We start from the raw sequence: 27,458 nt of genomic DNA, 5'->3' as shown, positions 1-27,458 counted from the left end.
TCCAGGACGGGCCCCACCCCGGCTCCTGAAGGCGGGACCTGAAAGCCTTTTGACTCCAGGCCTCAGGCCCACGAGGACCCTGGCCTCCACGTCCAGGTCCCCAGCCAGTTCCCAAGCAGCTATTTTGAAGGCCCAAGGACAGCCTCCTGAAACTGGGGAGAATCAGTTGCATTCTTACTTTTCTTTTACAAAATATATATTTAGTTATAAGAAATAAAGTGAATATATTCCCGTTTGGAAAAAATAATAGTGCAAAACGGAGAGTTTTCTTACCCTGGCCCCAGTCTCCTAGCGGAGAGGTAAGCACTGCTTACGGCCTGGGCTATTTCCTTCGGGACCTTCCTCTAAACAGCACACGTACTGGCGTCTCTCTAGCTACTTCCCCGGCAGCCTTGGTTTTACCGTGGAGAGCGTGGACACTGTCATGGACTTGGCAGACATTTACTGGGCGTGGCTGTGTCCCAGGCACGTACAGAGCACAGACCGGGAGACGGCCCGTGGGTGTGGGCTTTGCATCTGACCCGGGGGGACCGTGGCTCAGCAAAGCCCCCGAGGGGTGGGCAGAGAGGTGCTTCCCATGGGTCACCGCGCTCAGCCACAGGAGTGGTTATCCTCATTGTGAATGTGTGTTGTCACTCTCTGCTTGTGAAGGAGGTTCTGGTCCCACAAGGCCTCGTTCTCTGGAGCCAAAGGACAGACCCGGGAAATACAGTCTCCAAGTAAGGCCCAAGCAGATGTGTTTTATCTACTGAGTCTACATCCTCAGAGCAGCAGAGGTTGCGTATTCCAATCATCTTATAGGAAAAGCAACACTCAAAATTCAGACATCCAAAAATGAACACCTTACTATAAAGGCTTCAGTCCTTGCAGGTCAAAGCGATGGTCAGCTGGTTTCGTTCACACTCCTCCCCAAGGTGCTCAGCGCGAATCCTGCCCAGCTTTTGTCTGGGCACTGATTTTGTTTTAAATGCTCAATTCTGTAACTACCAGGTTGTCCCCCTTGCATCTCCCCTCCCCCTCTCCTCCTCCCCTCCCCCGGCCTGGGCCCTGCATCCCTGCGGCCCACTCACCATGGCATCACAGATCAGGTTGCCCATGTTGCACTCTCGAAAGCGGCATGACTGGCTGGAGCCGTCCAGGTAGACGATGGTTTTCCCCAACTCCTGGGAAGAATAATTATCTAGTTTTATCCGCCATTTGTTAATGTCTGCTTTTATGTTCGGATCTAGAAGAAAAACAAATAAATCACCAAAAACATCAGTCTGTAGTTAAAGCCGGTCTCACACTGGCCTCCATTTTTAAAAATATATATATTTTATTGATTTTTTACAGAGAGGAAGAGAGAGGGATAGAGAGAAATATCGATGAGAGAGAAACATTGATCAGCCGCCTCCTGCACACCCCCTACCGGGGATGTGCCCGCAACCAAGGTACATGCCCTTGACCGGAATCGAACCTGGGACCCTTGAGTCCGCAGGCTGACGCTCTATCCACTGAGCCAAACCGGTTTCAGCATGGCCTCCATTTTGAGGAAGGAATCAAACACCGTTCCGCCTGCCTGTGTGAGGACGCGTTGCTTTGCCGCGCTGATGTGCATTTTGGTTTTGACTATGCAATCTCCTTAGGAGCCTCTGTTCTGTTTCCTGGTACGAAGGCCTGGAACGAACCTTTATTTGACGACGTGCGGAGTATCCGAACATCAGCTCGTCACCGCCGAGTCCCTGCTGGCCCCCCTGTGAGGGCACTGCTGGGGCTGGTGGGTGACGAAGGCCCAGGGGCAGGTACACAGGCTGCTGAGGTTCGGCTGTCTGCGTGGCCGCCCCTCCCTCTGGCTGTTGGGAGGTCTGTGTGGCTGTGGGGGGACCATTACCCTTCAGGGCACTGTGGCCCCTCACAGCCCCCCTTCCTTGATCCGATCAGGCTAAGCAGCAGACGGCGGGTGAGAGGTGTAGGAGTGTGTCTGTGTATACTGGATGAAAATGGATGAGATAAGATGTGTTTCTTACTCTGAGTCCCAGGCCAAAAAGGAAGAAAGATACTCCTTCATTTGGTAAGTAATGCAGCGGACGCCCCTGAGCTGGGGCGACTTGCCTGGGGAACACTCCTGCCGGGCGGGCAGGGCTGGGGCCCTGCTCTGCCGGGTCTGAACCCCTCTGCTTCGGTCGTCAGCTGTCCTCTGGACGTGAGCGGAGGGTGGCTTTCCCACACCAGGGCCACGCCTGAAATGCCCAAGGGGCAGGACAGTGTCTGATGCTAAAAGGACTCAAAAAAAGCAAGTGGGGATTTGTGGCATTTGGGCGTGTTTTAAGCCTCTTTATCCACGAAAATGATAAATTCAGGGAGAAGCCCAATTCTATAAAACTATTATAGTCTTGTCCTGAAATATTAACAAGAAAAGGGAGGGCAAATTCAGCCACCTCGTTTTGGGGTTCGTGGAATGGGGCCCCAAGTTTCACGTACCTTCAGGAATGCTGCTGTTGAGAAGAATGGGGTTTCCATGGGACGTGATGACATTTCCTTTTGCATCAAACTCAACCTTCAAATAGCCCAAGTATTTGCCAAAGGCATAGGCCTGGACCACGGGAACCTTCCGTCCGTCATCGGAGGTGACAATGAATGGGTAGTTCCCCGCCGGCACCTCTTTGGAGGGTGGGGTGCCTAAAATAGAAGGGCCAAAGCTGATCAAGTCCGCCCTGGTTCACGGCGGGCTGCGGGCCAGCGGGCCACTGGCCCGAGGACAGTGAATTCTGAGTTGATGACTTGCCAGCCGCTGCTCCACACAGCTGGTCTTTCAGAGCCCGCCGGGGCACCTGCCCCTGTGTCCGAACGCCCCTGTGCCACACAGATCCTTCCATTCTCCACTCAGCAGGCATTTGCTAAGCTCTTCCTGAGGCCGGGGCGCTGTGCCTGGTGCTGCGGGGACGAAAAGATGCGATGATCCTCCCTCCCTCCTGGCCCGGCCCATTCTCCCTAGCCACTGCACTTCACTGCACTGTAGTTCCCACACCCGAAAAAGGGGTGACAGAGCTCCTACTTCACAGGGCTGCTGCGCGGACTCAATGTCTGAACTCCCTGGCCCGGTGCCTGGCACAGGGTAGATAATAAATGCGTACTTCCTTCTCTGGTGAGGAGATGGCAGCGGGCCAGCAGGCCACTGGCCCAAGGACAGACACGCTAGACACACACTCCAGACCCTAGAATCGTTAATGAACGTGAACAGAAATGACAGAGGGCTGTCTTCAGTTTTGCTGCTAAATCCTGGGTCCCCTCAGGTGACTTTCGGAAGAGCCACATTCATCCTCTGGCTGACCAGCACGCACACTACCTGTCCACCCGGCCAGACCTCGCATGGCGGTTCTGCTGATTTCCGTCTCAAAGGGGACCCCTGGGAGAGCCGTAGGGGGCCACTCATCACCCCACTGTACCTCCTGGGCATGTGCCTGCATGAGGGCGGGGAGCCCGGCCACAGGCCACAGGGAGCCGACACAGGCACGTCTCAGTTCTGTAACTGCACCCTCCTTCAGGCACAACGCAGATCCTATCTTCCTCCTCAGAGACAATGACCTTGTTTGGGTTGTTCTGACAGAACAGATACCCTTGACCTGCCACTGCTCCTATCACCCCCCTCCTTCCTACCAGATGTTAGGGGTGCAGGGAACTTCAGCAGGCATTGCTTACTCACACGGACCAGTTATGGGAGTCAGCCAAGAGCCAAGCCGGGGCTACATCTCATTTAATCCTCCAAGAATCTCACGAGGTAGGTCCTATTATCCCCACTTACAGACTAGCAGACTGACTGCCATAGGCTCGTGCCCAAGGTCACAAGGCCGGTATGCGAAGGGCACATTGAAAAGCAGGCTGTGAGGCACGGAAACGCTGTTCTCTCCACACCCAACACAGCCCACGATGCTCTGTTCTCCTGCGGCGACAAGAGCTGGTTGCCACAGGCCCCTCACCGAGCCAGGTGCAAGCCCGGGAGGCCCCTCGGGCCCTATGCTGTTTCTGGGCTTGTCGAGCTGCAGTGAGTGTGCTGGAAACCCACCCCTGCTCTGCTCCTGTGCGAAGGGCGCCCCCTCCAGCTCAGTACCCACAGAGAAGTGCTGCAAAGGCCAGCACTTCACAAGCAGGAAGGGCTGCTGCCAGCCTTCATTTCCCGTTTTCCTGCTCCCTTTGGAAAAAAGATAAAAAAGAAAAAGAAGGTCTTAGCACTTTATTCTGACGAAAGCACTTTACTTGAGGAGGCGCGCAGGCCTTGTCCCAGCTCCACCTGCAGTGTACGGTTTGCTGGGCTGCGGCAGTTGTGGATGGTCTGGAGCAGGGCACAGGAGCAGGAAGATTAACATTCTGTTCTGTGCTGGTCCTCCTTTGGGCAAGCCTGGAACCTGCTTTTAGGGGGCCAGGAGGTGTGGCAGGCCCCGCCCACCTTCTCAGCTGGGGAGGGTTACCGGAGGTGGTTCTCTGAGCCCTGAGAAGCTTGGGGAGGCGCAGTTCCCAATATACCCACAAGGTGGCGCAAAACACACGTCCAGGAGGAAACGGCACTAAATGCCTTTGGGAAAGGACGTCTGGCAGTTTCCTGGAAACCCAAGAGAAGGGTTTAGCCCGCGTGTTTCTGCCTTCCATAGACATATCCGAACTTGAACAGAATGTCAACGTTAGAAACCTGGGCTACAAATCCCAGCTCCCATCCAGCAGGGAACATTCTCCACTTCTGAAAGCCCATGATGTTCCTTTTCTTAGAAGAAGAGACGTGTCCTCGGTGTCTTACCTGGACTCACTCAGGAACTGGGAGGCCACTTCCTCTGTGGCGAATCCCTGCCTCCACGGCAGAGCCCTCTTTGGCCTCCCCCCCCCCTTGGGACCCCTGAAAACCACAGGCAGAGAAAACAACCCCGGACTCCACATGTCCCACACCATTCTATTTCCTGCCAAAGACGTTCATACCCAAAATATCCTCTCCTCACATCTGTCTTTAGAAACCCAGCTCTTCATCTTGGCAGAAGTGATTCACCAGAACTCTACTCCAGCCACGGGGCAAACTTGGAGAAGCGGAAGTTGTGGGCTGGCATTTAGAGTTGGTCCGTGGGGCATTTCCCAGCACAGAGTGGGTGCCTGAGAGACCCTAACAGGGAGCGCCCCGCCTGGGAGCCCTGGCCACAGCAGCCCCTCAGGACCCTGATGGCTCCAAGGCCAGAGGGGCTGAGAAGGTGGGTCATGGTGACCCCGGGGCCAGGGAGCAGGTCGTTCACATGGTTTCCAATTGGCTGAATGAATTATAGGTGGTTTTAAAAAATATTTTTATTGATTTCAGAGAGAGAGGAAGAGAGAGAGAGAGAAACATCAATGATGAGAGAGAATCATTGATTGGCTGCCCCCTGCAAGCCTCATACTGGGGATCGAGCCTGCAACCTGGGCATGTGCCCTTGACTGGAATCGAACCTGGGACCCTTCAGTCCACAGCCCAACGCTGCTCTATCTATTGAGCCAAACAGAATAGGGCTATAGGTGTTTTTTTAAAAAAATCCTCACCCAAGAACATGCTTATTGATTTTAGAGAGAGGGGGGAAGAGAGAGAGAGAGAGAGAGAGAGAGAGAGAGAGAATGAATCAGTTGTCTTCCAGTACTTGCCCCAACTGGGAATAGAACTTGCAACCTAGGTTTGTGCCCTGACCAGGAATCGAACCCCCAACCTTTTGGTGTACAGGACAGCACTCCAACCAACTGAGTCATACCGGCCAGGGCAAATTATAGAATACTAGAGGCCTGGTGCATGAAATTCATGCACTTGAGTGGGTCCCTCAGCCTGGCCTGTGCTCTCTTGCAGTCGGGAGCCTTCGGGGGATGTCTGACTGACAGCTTAGGCCTGCTCCCCTAGCAGGCTTAAGCCGTCAGTCAGACATCCTTAGCACTGCTGCAGAGGTGGGAGAGGCTTCTGCCACCACCGCTGTGCTTGCCAGCCGTGAGCCCAGTTCAGGGCTTCTGGCTGAGTGGTGCTCCCTCTGCGGGAGTGCACTGACCACCAGGGGGCAGCTCCTGTGTTGAGCATCTGCCTCCCTGGTGGTCAGTGTGCGTCATAGCGACCGGTCATTCTGCTGTATGGTCGATTTGTATATTATCCTTTTATTATATAGGATTTTAATGCCATTCATAATATGTTCCTTTTTCCTTTTTATTGAATTTGTTGGGGTGACTCTGGTTAACAAAATTATACAGATTTCAGGTGCACAATTCCACAGCACATCATCTGCATACTGTGGTTTTTCATATATATGGGAATCCGTTTAAGAACTTCCAAATTGCTATAAAGGAGTGGATAAAAATAATTGGTAATTAGCATATTTCACACCATTGCTTCTAAGGGACTTCAGTCTTTCTTTTAAATTACTTGGAAGTTCGAACTTCCAGCAGACACTGTTTTATCTGTCTGCTTCTCTACATCTCCTCAGGCAAGGTCACCATTATCTGACGTCTGGCCACAGCAGCCTGAGCGACCTTTCTGAAACACAGTACCATCATGTGCTCCCTGGCTTAAAATATTTCCTACTGGCCCTAGGCAAAACAATGCAACTTCTGGCGTGAATATCATAAACTGTTGTACCTACACGATGTGGCTCTTTCTCTCTTTACCAGCTTCATCTACATTCTAGACCAGTGGTCGGCAAACTGCGGCTCACGAGCCACATGCGGCTCTTTGGCCCCTTGAGTGTGGCCCTTCCACAAAATACCACGGCCTGGGCGCGTCTATTTTGAAGAACCGGCGTTAGAAGTTAAGTTTAAAAAATTTGGCTCTCAAAAGAAATTTCAATGGTTGTACTGTTGATATTTGGCTCTGTTGACTAATGAGTTTGCCGACCACTGGTCTAGACCAACGGCCCTGCCCGTCAGCAGTCTGTCCTTTCATTCCTAGACCACACCCACCTCCACAGCCTTCCAATAAGGACTAAGACCTGGAGCTAGAGACCTACACGAGAATTGCATCATTTTGCTTCAGTTTATTCATCCGTAAAATGAAGAAAACAACAATACCTGCCTTACAGGGTTGTTGGGAGGATTAAAGAAGTTAATGCAACAAGTGAAGCGGACTTAGGTAATTGCTCAATAAGATTAAAGATAATCAGTGTCAAGCTAACTCTTGGACATCTTTCTGACCTTAGCCCAAATGTCATTTCCAGACGTCATTTCCTCAGGAGAACACTCCTATCACCCTGAGAATGACCTCCTCCTGCACAGGCGCCTTACGTCATCCTTAACTCAGAATGTCCTGTATCCCCATGTTTCCTTGCTGTCTCTGAACCTTTCATGTATGTGGGGTCGCTGACTCTCTCATGTATGTGGGGTTCCCATGTGTATGTATGTTAGTTAAATTTGGTTATTTTCTCTTGTTAATCTGTCTCATAATTTAATTATTAGACCAGCTGAAATAACCTTGAAGGTAAAAGTCTCTCCCCCGTAAAATGTGACCTGACTGACTGACTTGCACACTTTAAGAAGAATCGGATCAAGGTCAGTGTGCAGAAGAGACTATTCCGCGATGTGACCACTGCCTGGGATCCAGGCCAAAGAGGCTGCTTCCCGAATTCCCAGGCTGTCGGGCTGACCCTCTCCTGCTCCCCAGACATGCTGGTTCCTGGCACAGGCTGTCACCCCTCCCCAGGCAAGTTTGCAAGTCACCTTCCCCTTATCTGGGGCAGGCCACGCCCCAGTGCCCTTATCCATCCTGCCCTGTCTCTATAACCCCTTAGCACCTGCCACGTTGCACTGACATCCACATCATCTTGCCACCGCCAAGATGTGTCTCCCTCACGTGTAAAGTCCCTTAATAAACTCCACAAGCACCGTGGAGTTTAGGAAGGGCCGCTGTATCTCTGGAATTTGCCTAGCACATAGTAGGTTAGGTGGTGGGTAAATGTTTGTTGAATGACTAAGCTTAAGTAATTTAGCCAACACTTTCCCATAGATCTGACAAGATTTTTATGCCTTTTCTGTGGTGAAATCCATTTGTAGAGAGGGGCAATGCCTGTGTGCCCACCCCAACTCCCCACAATTAAATTTCCTCAACTAAAACTCATTTGGGCTCCCAAAGCGAATCAGGAGCTGGGAGTCAAGAGAATGGGTTTTGGTGCAAGCTCAGTTTCAATCTGGTTTCATGATCTTGGGAGAGACCTGGAGTTCCTGGGGTCCACAGGTATTTCCTAAATCTATAAAGAGAGATTTGATTAGTGTTTTAAGCCAAAAGTGGTTTAAGGTTTCTTTGTTGTGGTTTAAAGCTCTGAGCATGTTTTGCACGCAGGAAATTGTGTGGCAATGAGAGCCGTAAAGCAGGCTGCTCAGGTCGCGAAGCGTGAGGTGAAGTCTGGCTTTAGGTTCTGCCCCGGCACTCCTCAGGGCACCGTGTGGACACTGCTGGCCCGGTGCCCTCCATGCCCACCAGTGAGCCAGCTGCCGTGTGCCCTGCCTCTTGTACAGGAGCAGCTCCGGGTGCCCAGGGCTCCCTCCCATCTTCACGGCAGAGGTAAGAGGTGGTCGGCAACTAGAATGCTGAGTCATGGTCTCCCTGGCCATCTCTGTACCCAACCATGATGTGCCCACTGCCATGTTCCCTTCAGGGAACCCAAGGGGCCACGTGATATTGTCCATATCCAGACTGCGTCCCTCTAATATATTTTCTTGATTTTTTTACAGAGAGGAAGGAGAGGGATAGACAGCTAGAAACATCGATGAGAGAGAAACATCAATCAGCTGCCTCCTGCACTCTCCCTACTGGGGATGCGCCCGCAACCAAGGTACATGCCCTTGACCAGAATCGAATCCAGGACCCTTGAGTCCACAGGACGACGCTCTATCCACTGAGCCAAACCGGTTAGGGCTACTGCTCAGATTCTTGCTCTTGGGCTTTCAATGACAACTGGGAGGTCTCAAAGAGACTAATTATGCATCTTCATGTAATACCAGCATGGTACCCAGGGAGGATGGTCTACAGCAGCAATTTTCTTTTTTTTTTTTAATTGAATTTATTGGGGTGCAGGTTTCTAAAAACATCATCTGCACACATGGCATGATGCACCCATCGCCCCAAGCAGTCTCTTTCTGTTCCCATTCCCGTGCCCCCTTTGCCCACCTCCACCTAGCTCCCTCTGGCTATCACACACCGTTCGTTGTCTGTGTCTATGTGTTATGTATATATGGCTTTTTGCTTAACCCCTTCACCTTCTTTCATCTAGTCCCTCAAACTCCCTCCCCTCTGACAGCTGTCAGTCTGTTCCATGCATCCATGCCTCTGTTTCTATTTTGTTCATCAGTTTATTTTATTCATTAGATTCTACCTATAAGTTGGACCATATACGGTACTTGTCTTTCTATGACTGGCTTATTTCACTTAGCATAATAATCTCCAGATCCATACATGCTGTCACAAAAGATAAGCTTTCTTTCATCTTGACAGCTGCATAGTATTCCATTGTGTAAATGTAACACAGCTTTTTTTACCCACTTATCTACTGATGGGCACTTGGGCTGCTTCCAAATCTTGGCTATTGTAAATAAGGTTGCAATGAACATAGGGGTGCATACTAGTATATTCTTCTGAATTGATATTTCGTGTTTCTTCGGATATACATCCAGTAGTGGTTTCACTGGGTCAGAAGGCAGTCCCATTTTTAATTTTTTTTTTTTTTTTGGTATAGCAAAGGTGGAAATTTATTAAAGAACAAGTACAGACTCCCACATGGGGAGGGGGAAAGAGTCCCCCAGAACGGACTCCCACATAGGGAGGGGGAAAGGGTCCCCTCTCATTTTTAATTTTTAAAAAATTTTAAGTATATTTTTACTGATTTCAGAGAGGATGAGAGAGGGAGAGAGAGAAACATCAATGATTGAGAGAGAATCATTGATCAGCTGCCTACTGCACACACCTTACTGGGGATTGAGCCTGCAACCCAGGCATATGCCCTGATGGGGAATTGAACCATGGGTCAATGCTCAACCACTGACCCACACCAGGTGGGCTTGAGATCTTTTTTGGTTCTATATAAATTTTTGGAATATTTGTTCTAAATCTGTGAAACATGCCATTGGTATTTTAATAGGAATTGCACTGAATCTATAGATTGCTTTGGGCAGTATGGGAATTTTAATGATGTTAATTCTTCCAATCCATGAACACTGTATATGCTTCCACTTTTTGTATCTTTTTCAGTTTCTTTCTTCAGTGTCCTGTAATTTTCTATGTACAGATCTTTTTACCTCTTTAGTTAAATTTATTCCTAAGTACCTTATTTTTGTTGTTGTTGCAATAGTAAATGAGATTGTTTTCTTAATTTCTCTTTCTGATAGTTCATTATCCTATATAATAAAAGCCTAATATGTTAAGTGTCCGGTTATTCAGTTGTCCGTTCAACCAATCAGAAGGTAACATGCTAATGATATGCTAAGTCTGCTCAACCATTCGCTACAATGTGCACTGACCACCAGGGGGCAGACACTCAACACAGGAGCAAATAAATAAAATCAGAAATGAAAGCGCTGCTCAACCAGCAGCCAGGCTCATGGCTGGTGAACACAGCGGTGGTGGCAGGAGCCTCTCCTGTCTCTGCAGCAGCGCTAAGGATGTCTGACTACCGGCTTAGGCCTGCTCCCTGAGGGATCCCCAACTGCAAGAGGGCACAGGCTGGGCTGAGGGACAACCCCCCCCCCTGAGTGCACAAATTTCATGCACCAGGCCTCTAGATGGTGTATAAAAATGCCACCTGTTTCTAAATATTAAATTTTGTATCTGCTACTTTGCCACATTTATTTATTAGATCTAGTTGTTTTTTTTTGGTGGAGTCTTCAGTGTTTTCTATGTACAATATCATGTCATGTGTGAATAATGACAGTTTTGCTTCTTCCTTCCCAATTTGGATGCCTTTTATTCTTCTTGTCTGAGTGCTGTGGCTAGGACTTCTAGTATTGTGTTGAATCAGAGTGGTGAAAGCAGATGTACATCCCTGTCTTGTTCCTGATATTAGGGCAAATGCTTTTAGTTTTTGCCCATTGAGTATGATGTTGGCTGTATGTTTGTCATATATGGCCTTTATTATGTTGAGGTATGATCCCTCTATTCCCACTTTGCTGAGAGTTGTGTGTTTTTTTTTTTATCATAGATGGGTGTTGGACTTTATCAAATGCCTTTTCTGAATCTATTGATATGATTATGTGATTTTTAGCCTTCATTTTGTTTATTGATTTGTGAATATTGTACCAACCCTGCATCCTTGGAATAAATCTCATTTGTTTATGGTATATGATCTTTTTAATGTATTGCCAGATATAGTTTGCTAATATTTTATTGAGGATTTTAGCATCTATGTTCATCAGGGATCTTTGGCTATAATTTTCTTTATTTCTAGTCTCTTTATCTGGTTTTGGAATTAGGATAATGCTGGCCTCATAAGAAGAGCTTGGAAATCATCCCTCCTCTTGAGTTTTTTGGAATAGTTTGAGGAGAATAGGTGTTAGTTCTTCTTGGAATGTTTGGTAAAACTCACCTGTAAGTCCATCCAGTCCAAGACTTTTGTTTGCTGGGAGTTTTTTATTTTTATTTTTTATTACTGCTTCAGTTTCATTAGTTGAAGGTTTTCTGATTCCTCCTGATTCAGTTTTGGAAGATTGTATGTTGCTAGGAATTTATCCATTTCACCCAGGCTGTCCAATTTCTTGTCATATAGTTGTTTATAGTATTTTCTTACAATCCTTTGTAATTCTGTGGTGTCAGTTGTTACATCTCTTTTATTTCTGATTTTATTTATTTGGGTCCTCTTTCTTTGTTTATCAATGAGTGCATCCATCTTGTTTATCTTTTCAAAGAACCAGCTCTTGGTTTCACTGATCCTTTGTATTGTTTTTCTTTAGTCTGACGCTATGTCATTTATTTCTGCTATGTTCTTTATTCTTTTTTCTACTTCCTCTGGGCTTTGTTTGTTGCTCCTTTTCTATTTCTTTTAGGTGTAGATTGTTTACTTGAGATTTCTCTTTCTTCTTGAGGTAGGCCTGTAATGCTATGAACTTCCTTCTCAGGACTGCTCTCTCTGTATTCCATAGATTTTGGGTTGTATGTTCATTTTCATATGTCTTCAGTAACTTTTGACTTCTTTCTTGATCTCATTGTTAACCCAGTCAGTATTTAATAACATGTTATTTAGCCTCCATGTATTTGAAAGTTTTTCACTTTGTTTTTTTTTATTGTTGATTTCTAGTTTCAAACCATTGTGGTCAGAGAAGATGCTTGATAAGATTTCAATCTTCTTGAATTTCTTAAAACTTATTTTGTGGTCTAATATGTGGTCTATCTTTGAGAATGTTCCAGGTGCACTTGAGAAGAATGCATATTTTGCTGCTTTGGGATGAAATGTTCTGTAAATATCAATTAAATCCATCCAATCCAGTGTGTTAAGGCTGCTGTTTATTTATTTTTTTGTCTGGAAGATCTATCCATTGATGTTAGCAGAGTGTTAAAGTACCCTACTATGTCTGTATTGCTGTTGATCTTTCTCTTAATGTCCATCAAGATTTGCTTTACATATTTAGGTGCTCCTATGTTGGGTACATATATGTTTACAAGGGTTATAACCTTTTGTTGGATCAATGCCTTTAGTATTATTTAGTGACCTTCTTTGTCTCTTTTACTGCTTTTGTGTTGAAGTCTATTTTGCCTGATATAAGTATTGCTACCTTACCTTACTGTTTTTTTCCCATTTTCATGTGCATAAAATTTTTTCCCCATCACTTCACTTTCATCTGTGTACATCTTTAGTTCTAATGTGGGTCTCTTGTAGACAGCATATATATGGGTCATGTTTTCTTATCCATTCATGTCTTTTGATTGGAGCATTTAGTCCATTTACATTTAAGGTTATTATTGACTAGAGGCCCAGTGCACGGAATTCGTGCATGGGTAGGGTCCCAAGGCCTGGCCAGGGATCAGGGCTGCTGGCCGGGGTCTTCCTTCATTCTACGCCACCCCCTGGTGGTCAGCACACGTCATAGCAAGCAGTCGAACTCCCGGTCAGTCAAACTTCCAAAGGGACAATTTGCGTATTAGCCTTTTATTATATAGGATAAGTTATTTATTACCATTTTATTCTTTATACCTATAGTTTTTCTTAAAGTAGGCCCTTTAACCTTCCTTGAAATGCTGGTTTGGTGGTAATGGACTTTAACTTTTTTGTCTGAGAAGTAGAACAGCAATTTCAACCTTTTTCATTTAATGGTACACATAAAGTAATTACTAAAATTCTGCACTACACCAAAAAATATATTCTAGTTTTTGCCAATCTGACAAAAAATAGGTATAATTTTGATTCATTCACACTGGATGGCTATTGTTGTGTTGGCTGTTGTCATTTCTTGACAACCTAAGGGAAAAGAGCTCAGTGCCTCTGACTAAATAGTCAGGCATTGCATGTTTTTAAAATTCTTGTGGCACACTGGTTGAAAATCACTGGTCCAGGTGAAGCTGGCCTGAAACCCAATCCAGGCTACACTCAACCCTGACTGGTTATAGGAGCATCAAACCAGGGAGCTCTGCACGGAATGGGCTACCACATCACTCACTCGCTCCGCAAACCTGTACAGAGCTCCAACACCTGCCCCGTGCTGTGGATGCCCTCTGCCCACGGGCCAGACCTAAGGGCTTTGCTTCATCTGTGTGGGCCGGGAGAGGCTGCTCCATGGAAACAGAGCAGGGAAGGAGGAATATCGCCTTCTCTTCTGTAGGATCAGCCTTCCCATGGCTTAGTACCCATCCAGATACCAGACTTCCCATTCCCTTTTTACATTACAGAACAGGGCTTTATGAAACAAATGAAAAATAAAAACGAGAGCCGTAAAAACACAGTCATTCTGAAACCAAGGCTCCTTGTGACTTTCATTTAGTTTTAGATCTTAGCTCTAGAAATCATATTCCCCTCCCCGACGCCCTTACCCCCTCAGAGACCTAACCTTTTCTCCTGGATAATCAGCAATTCCCGAGGCAGCAGGGGACAGTAGCCTGGAGCTGAGTAATGGTCACAAGACCTGGACCTCTGGCAGGCTAAAGATAACATCTTAACCTAAGTTATGCTTCAGTTCCTGGTCCCTAAGGTGGAATGACCCCCTCGCTACTTTCCCATGAGACCAGACAGAGGGACCCCAGAAAACACCTGAGAACTATATCCTCCACTCACTAACAGTGTTCTTTTCAGAAGCAACACCTAATTTCTGGAGATTCATAAGGAGGTACACACAACCACAGATTCATGTAAACCTGATACATTTTTTAGGGAAAATCGGTATTTAGCTGGAGAAGGCAATCCCAAGGTAGTGGTCACATCCAGTGGTCCAGTGGGAAGTGCTGTGTTTGTGCTCAGTGAGGGGTCTTGACAGCTGATTCCCACCAACCATTTCTTTCAGTTGGGTTGGAGAGCAAGGGCGTGTGCAGTGCACAATTTAAATAAAGAGAACCTGGAGATCGTCTGGCACGGAAGGCCCAAGCTCTGCTTCCGAAGCCCGACAAGGTCTTTACAAATCCCCCTCTAGAGGAGCCTCAAAGAACTTAGAGGTAAAATTATGTTCTCTGCAGTACCCTCGAGAAATTATGAAGTGTTTTATTTCCCCTAATTCTGGAAAGTAAGCAACCAGCCTCTTTGCACGGATGACTTTCTGGGGAACAGGGTGTTCGACTGGAAGGAATCAATCCTGTTATTCTGCAGATAGAGAAACTGATGTCTACTTTCACCCAAGGCCACAGCCAGCCAGGCTGGCTGGTACAACCCAAGAATAAGTCAGAGTCGTGGGAGGCCGAGAGACAGCACCTTAGGAGTTGGTCCGCCTTCAAGGGCTGACAGAACAGAGTTCCCGGGAGTACCTGCTGCCTCTTTCAACCTGCACTCACCTTACTACCTTTTTCTCCAAAGGCAACAACCTGGATTAATTCCTTCAGAGAAGATATGTGCGTCCCAGCCCTTGTCCTTGCAGCTGTAACGTTTTGTAAGCCCGGTGGGGGGAAGCTCTCCCCTCTTCATTCGGACATGAGCACGGGGGTTGTAATCAGCAGAACCGTGACTGATGCTCAACATTTGCAGAGGGGCTGTTTCTGTGCTATTTCTGTCGTGCCTCATTTAAAGCTGAGTTTTAAAATTTTTTTTCATTATTTTATTTTTTCAACTCAATTAATTGGGGTGACGTTGGTTAATAACAGTATCTAAGTTTCAAGTGTACAATTCTACAACACATCGTATGTATAGTGCATTGTGTACTCACCACCCCAAGTCTAATCTCCTTCCATCACCATACATTTGATTCCTTAAGGGGTCAAACGGAGACTTCCAGGCTTCAATCTCCCCCCACCCTGCAGCTGAATTTTCAAAACTATGGGCCAGCTACAACACAATGAAATTAATTTAACAGGTGGTAACTGCATTAAACAAATTAAGTAACAAAATAGAAAAAGTCCTGGGTGCAATCCAGATCTTTGTGAAATTCTCTTTCAGGTGTGTGTGTGTGTGTGTGTGAGTGAGATGTGTGTGTGTGTGTGTGTGATGGTGTGTGTGTGTGTGTGTGTGTGTGTGATGGTGTGTGATGGTGTGTGTGTGAGATGGTGTGTGATGGTGTGTGATGGTGTGTGTGTGTGTGTGGCAGGTCCTGTATGTGTGTTGAAATGATTCTCAGCAAGATTTACAATTCCAAGGGATGCATTATTTTAAACTATATTTTTATTAACTAATAATATTTAACTTAACTTTATGCTAATGCAATTCAAACAATTCAGTGAAGGTTCGTGGGTTTTTTTTTTAAAGCTGAAAAAATGTACTTAAGCAAGGAAATATGCCTCATCCCGTACTGTGTCTGGAATACCCTTATTACTTTTGTCAGCTCATTCCTCAAAACGATGAATATCAAAATTGAAAATTTTCACAAGAGCAAGTTTAATCTTGCCAAGCAATCAGAAAATGTGAAATGAATGACTAAGACTCTTAGAGGCAGTGTTTTTCAGAGACTGTAACTATCCCCCTGGAGATTTATGGATAAGCAGCTTATAATTTTTACCCATGCATCCTTCTTTCACCCAGTCATTCATCATTAACTAGGTTCGGCTACTTAGCAAAAGGCACACAGTGTTTTGCAGGACTTCGTGGGCTGGAACAAAGTGGCAAGAACAAGAGGACAGGCTGCAGAGTGAGTGGGAAGCCAGGCAGGGCCAGCAGCCCTTTCCAGACCCAGCCGGCCTGCGGGCGGGCGGAGGCCTTGCCAAGGCTGCGGATGGAAGTGGTGCCGTGGGAGGGCGTCATTGAGGTGCCCTGAAGACAAGCCCCGAGGAACCGGGGAGTGACTTCGGCACCGGAGAGGCTGGAGCCTGTGATTGCGCATGCTCTGTTTTGGCCACACCCATTTAAAGCTGAGTTTTCCAAAATGTGGGCTAGCTACAATCTGAAGAGATGAAGGGTGGTAACCGGCACTTAGGAAAATGGAACAATAGAACAGAAGAGATCAGAGTGCATTTTGGGTGCTCCATAAAAGTTTCTTTGCGTTTGTGTGTGTGAGAATGCACACGCACATGTGCGCGCGCACACACACACAGACACACACACACACACACACGCCTTTCTTACTATGGATTATAGCAAAAAAGTTCAAAATCACTACTCTAAAGGATGATGTGTGGGAAGCTCATATCCAGCTACCACGATGCATCCTGGGTTCTGCCTCTGCCTCAGAGAAAAGCTCAGAAGAGGCTCCAGGGAAGGGTTTTCGTGCGCCTTATCCACCGAGCAGGGACAGAACTGAAATGTGGACGCCTGGCCCTGCTCTGAGGCTCTTGCCCTACACCCACCCTTCCACACAGGGGTCCCAGTGACCCGTGTGATAGGTTCTGTGATTACCACCCTCACTCTACAGTGAGGGAAATCAGGCCGAGTCAGGGTCGAACCCCCAGTTAGCGGCACAATCAGAGTCGGACCCCAGAGCACTGGACCCAGTGCGGCTCTGGACTTGCCCCGTCTTGGCACGATCGGTCCCCGTAACTCTCCCAAGTTACTGCGTGTCTCTCTGAGGTTTGACCGCACCGTTACCCGCACTGAGAAAGTTCACATCACTGCCTGTCCATCCCCATCCTCGCCACACGGATGGACTTACTGCCTGCTACGTGCCTGGGCTGTTCTCGCCATTTTATATAGACATCTTTTTCCATTAAACGATAGCAAATTAAACACAGGTGTGACGTTTGCGTGCCTAATCTGTTGGAAAAAAAAAAAGGCACCACCTACTGTTTTTTTAACCCCCACATTGCCTTCACACTCACTAATGGGTATAACGAGTTTGAACTTCGTTAGCCTGTGTCTACCAACAGGGAAACGACCTGAGAAGGCCTTGAATTAGCTCCTGTAAATTCTGGCATTATTTTCCCCAGGAAAGCCAGCCCCACCATGGGAAACAGTTCACCAGTGTCACCGCTCTGACTGGCATATTTGCACCCGTGGGCAACTCCACCCACTGCACACCCGAGGGGGTCAGACAGCCTCCCCACATGTGCCACTCGGGCCTGTGGGTCATTTTCAGCTGAAGGCCATCGAGACCCCGAGGGCCCAGAGAAACGTTCACTTCTCCCGTCAAGAATTTAAATGGGAGCCTTGCCCTTAGTGAGAGTTATCACCAGAAATAATGTTTTATCACCTCTCTTTAGGGCAGGGGAGACTTCTAAGAGCTGAACACCTGGTCTTCAGTGGCCTCTCCCCTCATCCTTAGCTCAGAATGTCACAGGCACCACCTTTTGGCCCTCAGTCTCTGACTCACGTGTGGGCGGCTCCCAGAGTTATGTATGTACTAATTTTGGTTATTGTCTATTTCTAATTTGTCTCAAGTCTATTTGATGACAGAACCTTGAGGAGACGTTTGCTCCTTGTCCACACTCTTCTCAGTGATAACCCTTTTAAACATTTTCTGCTGTTCGGGGTATCGTCGGTCTTTGCTTTTATCACGTTAGAGAGCCCACACGGAGTCGTGCGAAGGAGCCACCTCAAGGAGTGGGCTGTTCCCCACCAAAGCCTTCCTTCTCGCTGCTGAGAAAACCCCTGACCAGCCAGGCCCTCTTCGTTTTCCTTTTCTTGAAAACACTTTAAAGCTCCATGCAGTGGAGGTGTGGGGCACCGAGCCAGGCTCAGACATTTTGGGGCGCTACAAGTTAGTTTCTAACTAAAACTATATAACACCAAGGAGAGAGGGGGAGGGTGGGGAGAGGAGAAGGAGGAAGGGAGGGAGGAGGAAAAAGGAGAGGATTGAGAAAGGTGTGGATGAAAAAGCAACTTTCACCCTGACCGGTTTGGCTCAGTGGATAGAGCGTCGGTCTGCGGACTCAAGGGTCCCAGGTTCGATTCTGGTCAAGGGCATGTACCTTGGTTGTGGGCACATCCCTAGTGGGGGTGTGTGCAGGAGACAGCTGATCAATGTTTCTCTCTCATTGATGTTTCTAACTCTCTATCCCTCTCTCTTCCTCTCTGTAAAAAATCAATAAAATATATATTTTTAAAAAAGCAACTTTTCTATGGAAAGTAACCTCACAGGTGATCTGATCATAAATTCCTAACTGGCAGGTCATGGTGGGGAGTCACACCCCAGGCCTATCGCTTCTTTAGTGACAGGTTTTAGGCCAGCTCTGCCCATTGTTCCTGTGCATCCAGTTAATGCACCTTTGAAATGCCAGAAGTAAGACCCCTGAGTGGAGTATTCACCCTCAAGAGAGCACACGATCTTGTTAACTATCCTGTAATTCAACTGCCACCTTGTTCTCTCCAATCTTCCTTATTTCCTCTTCTTAATTTCAAGTGCATAAAATAAATGGCAAAACTCCTATTTTTAGAAGCATCTGAAATCTTGCCCCCGGCATATATCCTGTTTGGCTCCAATAAATGCTCACAAAAATTCTCCACAGCTTTGGATGCTTCTTACATAGACGAAGGGAGGGAGAGAGAGGATTGAGGTGGAGGGGGCAGGAGCAAGAGATAGGGGAAGAAGAGGCAGGAGAAGGGAGAGGGAGCAGGGGGAGGGACAGAAGGGAGGCAGGGGAGAGCTCACACTCTCCAGAGGGCCAGGGGCAGCGCAGCTCCAGGACTCTCAGAGGCCTGTATGCAGCTGTGTCAGGACTTGAGCCCAGGGTTCCAGCTCCTGCCACCTGTGAACCTACAAAGCAAGCCCTGTCCCTTTGAGCTGTGAAGGCCTTATTTACAGTAGCTTGTTTATGCTTTAATGTCTTCATATGACTTGTTGCTTTATTATATAAACTGACTTTTGGTTGGGGTTCAGTAATCTTTTTGCTATATATATATATACTAGAGGTCTAGTGCACGAATTTGTGCACGGGTGGGGTCCAGCTGGCCTGGCCCCAATTGGGGTGGATTGGGGCAGGGCCTGTCGGGAGGAGGAGCTGGCGAGAGGTTGGCTGGCCAGCTGGCCTGCCCTGGTCAGGGCCCGATAGGGGCTGGGCTGGCTAGGGGAAGGGGCCTCGGGCAATTGGCCGGCAGTCCCCACCCCCGATTGGGGTTGGGGAGGTGATTGGGGGTGGGGCCAGCCATGGGGGGGGCTGTGGGTCGTGGGCTGGCCGGCCCTGCCCCTGATGGGGTGGGGGGCTGATCTGGGGTGGGACGGGGGAGAGGCTGCAGGAGGTTGGTGGGTTGGCCCTGCCCCCTATTGGGGTTGGGGGGGGGGAGATCAGGGGTGGGGTGGCCAGGGGGAGGGGCTTCAGGAGGTTGGCTGCCCAACCCCACCCCCTATTGGGCTAGGGGGTGTGATCAGGGGCGGGTTGGCAGCAGGGAGGGGCTGTGAGCCTATCATGGTGAGGTGGGCTGATCCGGGGTGGGACTGACCAGGGGGGGAAGGGAGGGGGCGTTTGGCCAGCGGCCAGCTCTTGATCGGGGTGGGAGAGTGTGATCAGGAGTAGGCCAGCAGTGGGGAGGGGCTGTGAGGGCCGGTTCGCTGGCCACAGTGGGCATCATAGCGACTGGTCGTTATGGCTGTTATGGTCGCTGGCTTTTTATATATATAGATTATGTATATTTACAATATACACACATGAAACTGACATAATAAGAAAGCAATAAACTGTTCTTAGTAATGTCTCTGAGTAAGATTTACACCTATTACCTTTCAATGTGTATTACATATGTATAATACATTACATATATAATTTCTGTAATATGCTAAATAGTAGTAAAAATAATAATAGCAGTTGCAAAGGCAAAAGAGACTAAGCTATGTAGACCCCCGGCTGGAATAACCCTTACTGAAGCAATTACCTGTGTAAAGGAACGTGTTGGTGTGACCTCCCACCACGACGTCCACGCCCCTCACTTTCTGAGCGATAAGTTTATCCATTTCAAAACCAGAGTGTCCCAGGGCAATAATTTTGTTCACATTGAGAGTCGTTAGCTTATCTACTTGCAGTTGCAATGCAGTGATTTCATCTTCAAATACTAAATTTGGCCCTAAAAGGAACAAAACAAATACAATGGATATGTATTAACAATACTTTTTATACTTTTTATTATACTACTTATTGTACACACTAACATGCTAAGTAAAAACATCTTAATCTGCTAAAGCTCTTAAATGACTAAGGCTAACACATTTTATTTATTTATTTAAAATATATTTTTATTGATTTCAGAAAGGAAGGGAGAGGGAGAGATAGATAGAAACATCCATTAGCTGCCTGCCTCCTGACACCTCCTACTGGGGATCACGCCTGCAACCTGGGCACGTGCCCTTGACCGGAATTGAATCTGGGACTCTTCAGTCCGCAGGTTGATGCTCTATCCACTGAGCCAAACCAGCAAGGGTGCCAACACATAGTTTTTAAATTAAATATAAAATCGCTACAAAGCCCCCTTCTGCCCATCCAGGTTATTGATTCTCAGTTACATTCACTTAATGTTGCGTTAGTTTAAGGTTGCGGATGATATTATGTTGCTCAAGATTCAAGCTCAAACTATGAGGAGGCTTCAGACCTGCAAGCCTATTTTTTTTCTATTCTATTTTTATATGTAGACTTTCTTTACACCAAAGCAGAAAATGCCTGGCACATATGCATGAAGTACAAAACAGATGATTAATGCTAAGACTTTGTTTGCAAGTTTAGGATAATCAGTCTTAAACTTACAACTCCGTCAGCAACTAGTTCTTGTATGCCAATCTTAACACACTGGCTGACAACTCTGTTCTGCTCACTGGCTAAGGTGAGCATGAGAGTATCATTGAGCTCTGCATAGACAGGGGTCCCATCTGGGTATTGAGAGTGCACGGGGGTTCCCGTTACTCCACATACTCGCCAACATCGGTTGTTTGCTGATTTATTGATGGTGGCCATTCTGACAGGTGTAGCAATTAATTCTTGATGGAAATCCTTGTTTCTGATAGCTCCTACTTTCCCTTTTTTCTTCAAATATGGAAAGAAAATTAATTTGGAGAATTTAGAAAAAATGTCATTTCTCACTGTTAGTGTTTCTGTGAACGTGTTCCTTCCTGTAAAAGTGTCTCAGAAATGTTTCTTGAATGGTCTTAGGGTTACATATAAAAGCTTGTGTATAAATGTATATATATAGACATAGGCAGATATATGTCTTCTAAAACATACAGAGTGGCCAGATTATTTTGATCTCTGAACGCATAATAATCTGGCCACTCAGTGTATATCCTATATAATAAAAGGCTAATATGCAAATTGTCTTCTCGACCAGGAGTTCGACTAGCAGGCAGGCTGGCCAACTGCCCATGTCCCCTCCACCTGGCCAGGCCCCACTCATGCACGAATTCATGCACCGGGCCTCTAGTGTACACACACACACACACACACACACACACACACACACACTGAGTGGCCAGATTATGCGTTCAGAGATCCTAATCTGGCCACTCAGTGTATATATGGATGTAGATATCATCAGACCATACATATTTCCCAGAAAGCCAGATAGAGCAACGTCATTCAACTACAAAAGACGAATGAGGCAAAGGCAGAAAGGAGAATTAACTGGACGTGTACTAATCACACCAGAAAAGGAAAGGTAAGGTAAACGACGTAGTACCCTCACTCTAGGCACCCTGACTCCACAGGACGAGGGCAGTGATTATGTGGCTCTTATTCTCCAGTAAATGACTCTGCACTGTTTAGCTCTGGCTTTAAATAGATTTCTCCTCCAATCTTAAACGCACCGAATTAACCAGAGACACTGTCAACAAGGAAGTTCACGGAACAGAAGAGCGAATGTCCTTACGAAGTAGCCTAGAACGATGTGGGGGCCACCAGGCCATCCTACGTACACCATTGCCCAACACCACACATGGTTCCTCCTTCTACCCACAGTCCATAAAAATAGTGCCAAGCTCTGATTTGCTGCCTCTATTTTCAAGCAAGGAGTGCTACAAACATAGAAAGTACCTGGATTTGAGAGAACAGGAGTTTCTTTTGAGGTGTATCCAACAATTCCCACCGATTCACCACCAACAGTAAGGATTTTATACGGCAAATAAAGATTTGCTATTTGAGATGCTAGCGGCCCCTTCGCTTTAATGTTTGCACTCAGAATTGGAAATTTGGCCTCTCTGAGGAGCGGATCAATCAGACCTTCGGCACCGTTATCAAATTCATGATTTCCCAGGGCCTAGTAGGGAAAGAAAAGAGAAAAAGAATTAGGTCCTCTGGAATTTCCAATAAAAGCACACTTTGACGAATACCGCCCAGTGGCTCCAACTCGGGCAGGGCTGCCGGAGGCCGCTCCCAGGGCCTCTGCCCTCCTCCCGCCCGAGGTTTAGGCAGTTGTCCTGGAGTTGGGCCAGGGACATCCAGGTCCTCGGGCTGGTCTGAGCCCTGCTCCCTGGGGCCCACACCTCCTACTGTACTGAAGGTAGCAGCAACACAAGAGTCACTGGGAGGCGGGCTAGACGTCCATGGTCCTGCCAACCCAGATCTGGGCAGGGCCTGCACTCACCAGGTGCTGCCCAGCCTCTTGCCTCCTGTTTGCTCTCAGAAACCCACATTCCAACCCACCCACCCCACGGTCCCAGCCTCCATCTGCAAGAGGGAACCACTGAAATCAATGGGACGTGAGCCACGGCGACTGGAAGGTTCTGTTGACAGAGAACAGAGGCCTCTCCTCCTCGCAGCCCCACGTCTCCTGGGTCACGATTCCACAACGGTTCCTTGCCAAGGACTCTGTGGCCCTCTAATTCCTCTGGGGAAGTGAAAGCCCCAAAGACAAGCAGGAGAAGGCCTGCTTCGCATTTTACAGGGTGGCCTGGTTTCTTCCTTCTGTCTGCTCGGGGCTACCCCATTTTTCAGTCCCAGCAGGTTCCTGTCTGAGAAAAAGCAGGTGAAATGACTGTGCTCGCCTCGGGTTTCTGGACCCACTCTGAGCTCGGAGCTTTGTGAAGAGGTGGGTAGTTTTATTTAAAATTAATATATTTTTACTGATTTCAGAGAGGAAGAGCGAGGGGGAGAGAGAGATAGAAACATCAATGATGAGAGCGAATCATTGATCGGCTGCCTCCTGCACGCCCCACACTGGGGATCAAGTCCACAGCCCAGGCATGTGCCCTGACTGGGAACTGAACCATGACCTCCTGGTTCATAGGTTGACGGTCAACCACTGAGCCAAGCCAGCTGGGCGAGCGGGGGTAGTTTTTTAATGCAAACCTTGCCTCCTACCTTCTTTGCTCTCTCCCACCCCCTACTGCTCTAGGAGTAGCTATTGGGTAACAAAACAACCATTTTGACACCTGGCAGTTTCCCCTGGAATAATACCGACAAGACACAACATGCCAGCTACCTCCCCTGAAAAGCCTGCACCCCTTTCTCCATTGGCTCCTGGAATTAGTCTTTCTCCTCCGGGCACCTGCCTATCTGCTCTGGTTGCTAACCTAGTATTTAACCCAGTAAGTCTCAAAATACCTAAGCCCGGCTGGATTGCCTCCATGGTTGAGCATCAGCCTATGAACCAAGAGGTCATGGCTTGATTTCTGGTCAGGGCACATGCCGGGGTTGTGGGCTCAGTCCTCAGTGTGGGGAGTGCAGGAGGCAGCCAATCAATGATTCTCTCTCATCACTGATGTTTCTATCTCTCCTTCTCCCTTCCTCTCTGAAATCAATAATAAAGTATCTATATATATAAAAAGTCAGCAATCGGAATGTCGAAATGACCTGAACCACAGGTCACTATGATGCCCACTGTGGCCAGCCAACTGGCCTGATCAGGGGCAGGGTTGCCCGGCCAACCTCCCATGGCCCCTCCTCCTGGCTGGTCCTGCCCCCCAATCGCCTCCCACCCTGATTGGGGGTGGGGCCGGCCAACTGTCTGCAGCCCCTCCCATTGGCTGGCCCCTCCCCTGATTGGCTCCCATCAGGGCGGGTGGGCCAGACCCCACCTGTGCATGAATTTGTGCACTGGGCCTCTAGTGTTTTAAACAAACAAACAAACAAATAAACAAACAAACAAACAAACAAGTGAATCTCAAAATTTCTTAATACCACATCGGATTTGCTTCACTTTGCAGGTCATCTGGGAACAGGCCTAGAAGTACTGGCTAGTGACCCTTAGTCTAAATTAGCACCCCCCACAGTATTCTCTTTGTGGGGGTCCTGCCACCTCCACCCTGCTCCACCCTGTAGCCCCTTGCTGGCCATACAGGCACTCCCTGTGTGTCTGCTCGCAGGACTGTGTATTATGTCCTACAGTGTACACCTCTACACAGAGAAAGCAACACAGTGTCCTCACTCTCCCACCCACCTGTCTCCCCAATTAAACGCAGAATTTCTAAATTTGCTTTTTCCTCCATTTCTGAGAATCTATTAATTTTTACCTCTTCCTCTTACCCAATTACTTCCCTCTTAAAAGCTGATCTAGCCTTAAAGTTTCTCCCGGTTTTGGGTAACCGTCTTATTCATGGTTTCTTCCTATGGTGAAATGTCTCTGTTAGATTTCAGTAACTATCTTGCTTAACTGTAAAGCTTTTTAAAACAAATGTTTCTATAGTTCTTCATGAAAGACCATTCAACATGTCAGCCACCTTGCAGTTTACCAACCAGCATTATATGGCTGGACTGCAGCAATAGTTGACGTTATATTTTTCATTTATTTCTTCTTGGCCCAAGCTGCCAATATCAATAAAGCCAGAAACCCTGGAGCAGCTGAATCCTTCCCACTCACTCCCCCCACTCCTCTTCCACCAGTATCTCTCACCTTCTCCTAAACATGGGTTCATTCCATCCCACTGCTGCTACCTGCTTCAGTCCTCGCCTCCTCTCTGGACTAAAGCCACAGCTTCCTAGCTGGGCTCTCGGCGGCAGCCATTCCCATCTCTAAACCCTCCTGCACGTTGCAGCCAGAACAACCTCACTAAGATGCAAGTCTGACCTTGTCAATCTTAACCTTCAGGTCCTACAGAGGCTCTCCGCTCCCTTTGGGGTCAAATTCAACACCCTGAGCACTGTGGGCCACCAGGCTCTTGGAGATCTGGTCTCATCCCACCCTCCAGCCTCATGTCTGACGCCCACCCCCTGACGTGCAAGGCAACCAGGCAGGGCTGACTCCTCCTCTCATGAGCAGAGACCTGGGCACATTTCTAAACCACAGCTCCTCCTGGAAGGGCACTGAATGAACAACACTAAAATCTCTATAAAAATGAGCCAGCATTTACTAAGCACTTGCCACACACCCGCATCACGCAAAGTGATTTCGTACAGAAAACCTGGTTTCCTGCTGTGAGGTTGGTATTACATCTCACTTTGCAGGTGAGAAAACCTGAGATCTGGAGGCACTACATGAATTGTTCAATTCAGAACATTAGTAAGTAGTGGAGCTGGGACTAGAGCCCCTTCTGTTGGACTCCAACCTTCTCCAAACTTGATGCTGGGATATAAAGGGCTTTGTATAAGGCCTCGTATATAGTGGGCACTCAAAACCAAATCCTGCTTGCAGTTTTTCACGCTCTTCATTTATCTTTGCCCCTTTGTATATGACAAATGATGAGTGACCTATAGATGGGCGGGACAGAATAGCCTTGTTCAACGATGGCGTCGGTTCCTGAAGTCTGATGCTCCTTCTGGAAGACAACTTCCCAAGGACCCTTCGTTGCATTCCCTCAGTTAGATGTCCTTCCTCTGCCCTGAGGTCACCTCTGCGCAGCCCTAGCCGACCCTGCACTTGCCCGCTGGCCTCCCTAATGCCCAGCACAGTCCCTGGAGCAGAGCAGGGACACACCATCGAATGAATAAATGAATAAGCAGAAGTATCTCCAACACATTTCTTTCTTCCACACACAGCTAATTTTTCCTACAAAAATTCATGCAGAAAATCCCTTTGCAAATACTCATTTTCTTTAGCAACTCCTGTTTTAATTTCCCTACTGTGACTCCTGTTCGTCTCTCTTCCTTGGCACATATTAGAATGTCATGACGCCTAAGCGCTTCAGAAGGGCGACCACGTCGCTCACCCAGGCACACTGGGCTCCCTCCCCACCCCCCTGTCCTGCTGACATGCAGCAGCAGCTCAAGAAATGTGTTGAAGAACTTGAACAATAAAAGGTAGAATAGCAGAGCAGATCGTTGCCCCGTGTTCTTCTACATCTTACAGAGCATTTGTAGCACAAGCACTAGAGAGTTTAAAAAATTCATACTGCAGGAGTACTCTGCCCTTTTTGTGCCCTCTGAAAATTGCTGTATGTGAGTGCCTGCCAATTTTTTGCTGCTCTGCCCACAGCTTCCCTCGTGCCTTTAGCCACTAATCCTGATCGGATCTAACCCATTACTTGCCACTCTTTGCTGTAATCCTCACATCAGGCAAGTGATTTCCCTGATGCTAAATCATATTCTTATGTTCTCCTTTTCTCTCTTCTGTTATTTTCCCCTCCAAACATTTCATTTCTACGATTGGGTTCATTCGACCACTAATCTTATTCATTCACTAATTCTAGCCCAATGACAACCTTGTATATTTTTACTATAAACACTAAATTTCACTGTCCTACCCCTTCCTCTGTCCACGGCAGATGCCAATGCACTTTCCTGTAAAGAGTTGAGCCTAGTCATTTTCCTTTCTTAGACACATTTTCAGGTAATTATGAGGTGATCACATCTCTAATCACTTATTTCCACTATACTGTATGCTAAAAAGAATTTAACTTAACATTCACTTACCCTCTTTGGATACCAGAACCATAGGAATATAATGCGAGCTTCTGGCCTAGACCCAGCTTCTCACCCTCACTGCTTCCTTTGTGCAGGAGAAGCCCAAAATACGACCGAAAACCAGGCCTGATGATTTTATAGGAAAGAAACTTTCCACACTCTCCATCTAGCCCAGGCCAGGGTATTGGACCACCCACACACCTGAGCTGCTGTCTGCTGTTTAAAGCTAAAAACAAATGAACATGGAAGGACAAGAGGAAATCTGCTGCTGCTG

At 47.5% G+C, this 27,458-nt stretch overlaps 1 protein-coding gene across 2 annotated transcripts in view; it reads right to left on the bottom strand.

The window, feature by feature from the left end:
* Positions 1-27,458, bottom strand: part of NT5E (5'-nucleotidase ecto) — a 55,684-nt gene that overhangs the window by 8,136 nt on the left and 20,090 nt on the right. For both annotated transcript variants that reach the window (XR_008557183.1, XM_008145541.3), the window contains exons 2-5: positions 22,442-22,664; positions 20,301-20,489; positions 2,461-2,658; positions 1,071-1,225 (exon numbers count right to left, since the gene is read on the bottom strand). Coding sequence is in view for 1 of the 2 variants with exons in the window: in XM_008145541.3 (XP_008143763.3) it covers positions 1,071-1,225; positions 2,461-2,658; positions 20,301-20,489; positions 22,442-22,664 (765 nt within the window). In the remaining variant the exon portion in view is untranslated. The remainder of the gene's footprint in view (positions 1-1,070; positions 1,226-2,460; positions 2,659-20,300; positions 20,490-22,441; positions 22,665-27,458) is intronic.

The sequence above is a fragment of the Eptesicus fuscus genome, chromosome 10, assembly GCF_027574615.1.
Source record: "Eptesicus fuscus isolate TK198812 chromosome 10, DD_ASM_mEF_20220401, whole genome shotgun sequence".
In the NCBI taxonomy this organism is placed as follows: domain Eukaryota; kingdom Metazoa; phylum Chordata; class Mammalia; order Chiroptera; family Vespertilionidae; genus Eptesicus; species Eptesicus fuscus.
Note: the sequence above shows the minus strand (reverse complement) of the source record. Positions and strands in the feature narration are given on the sequence as shown.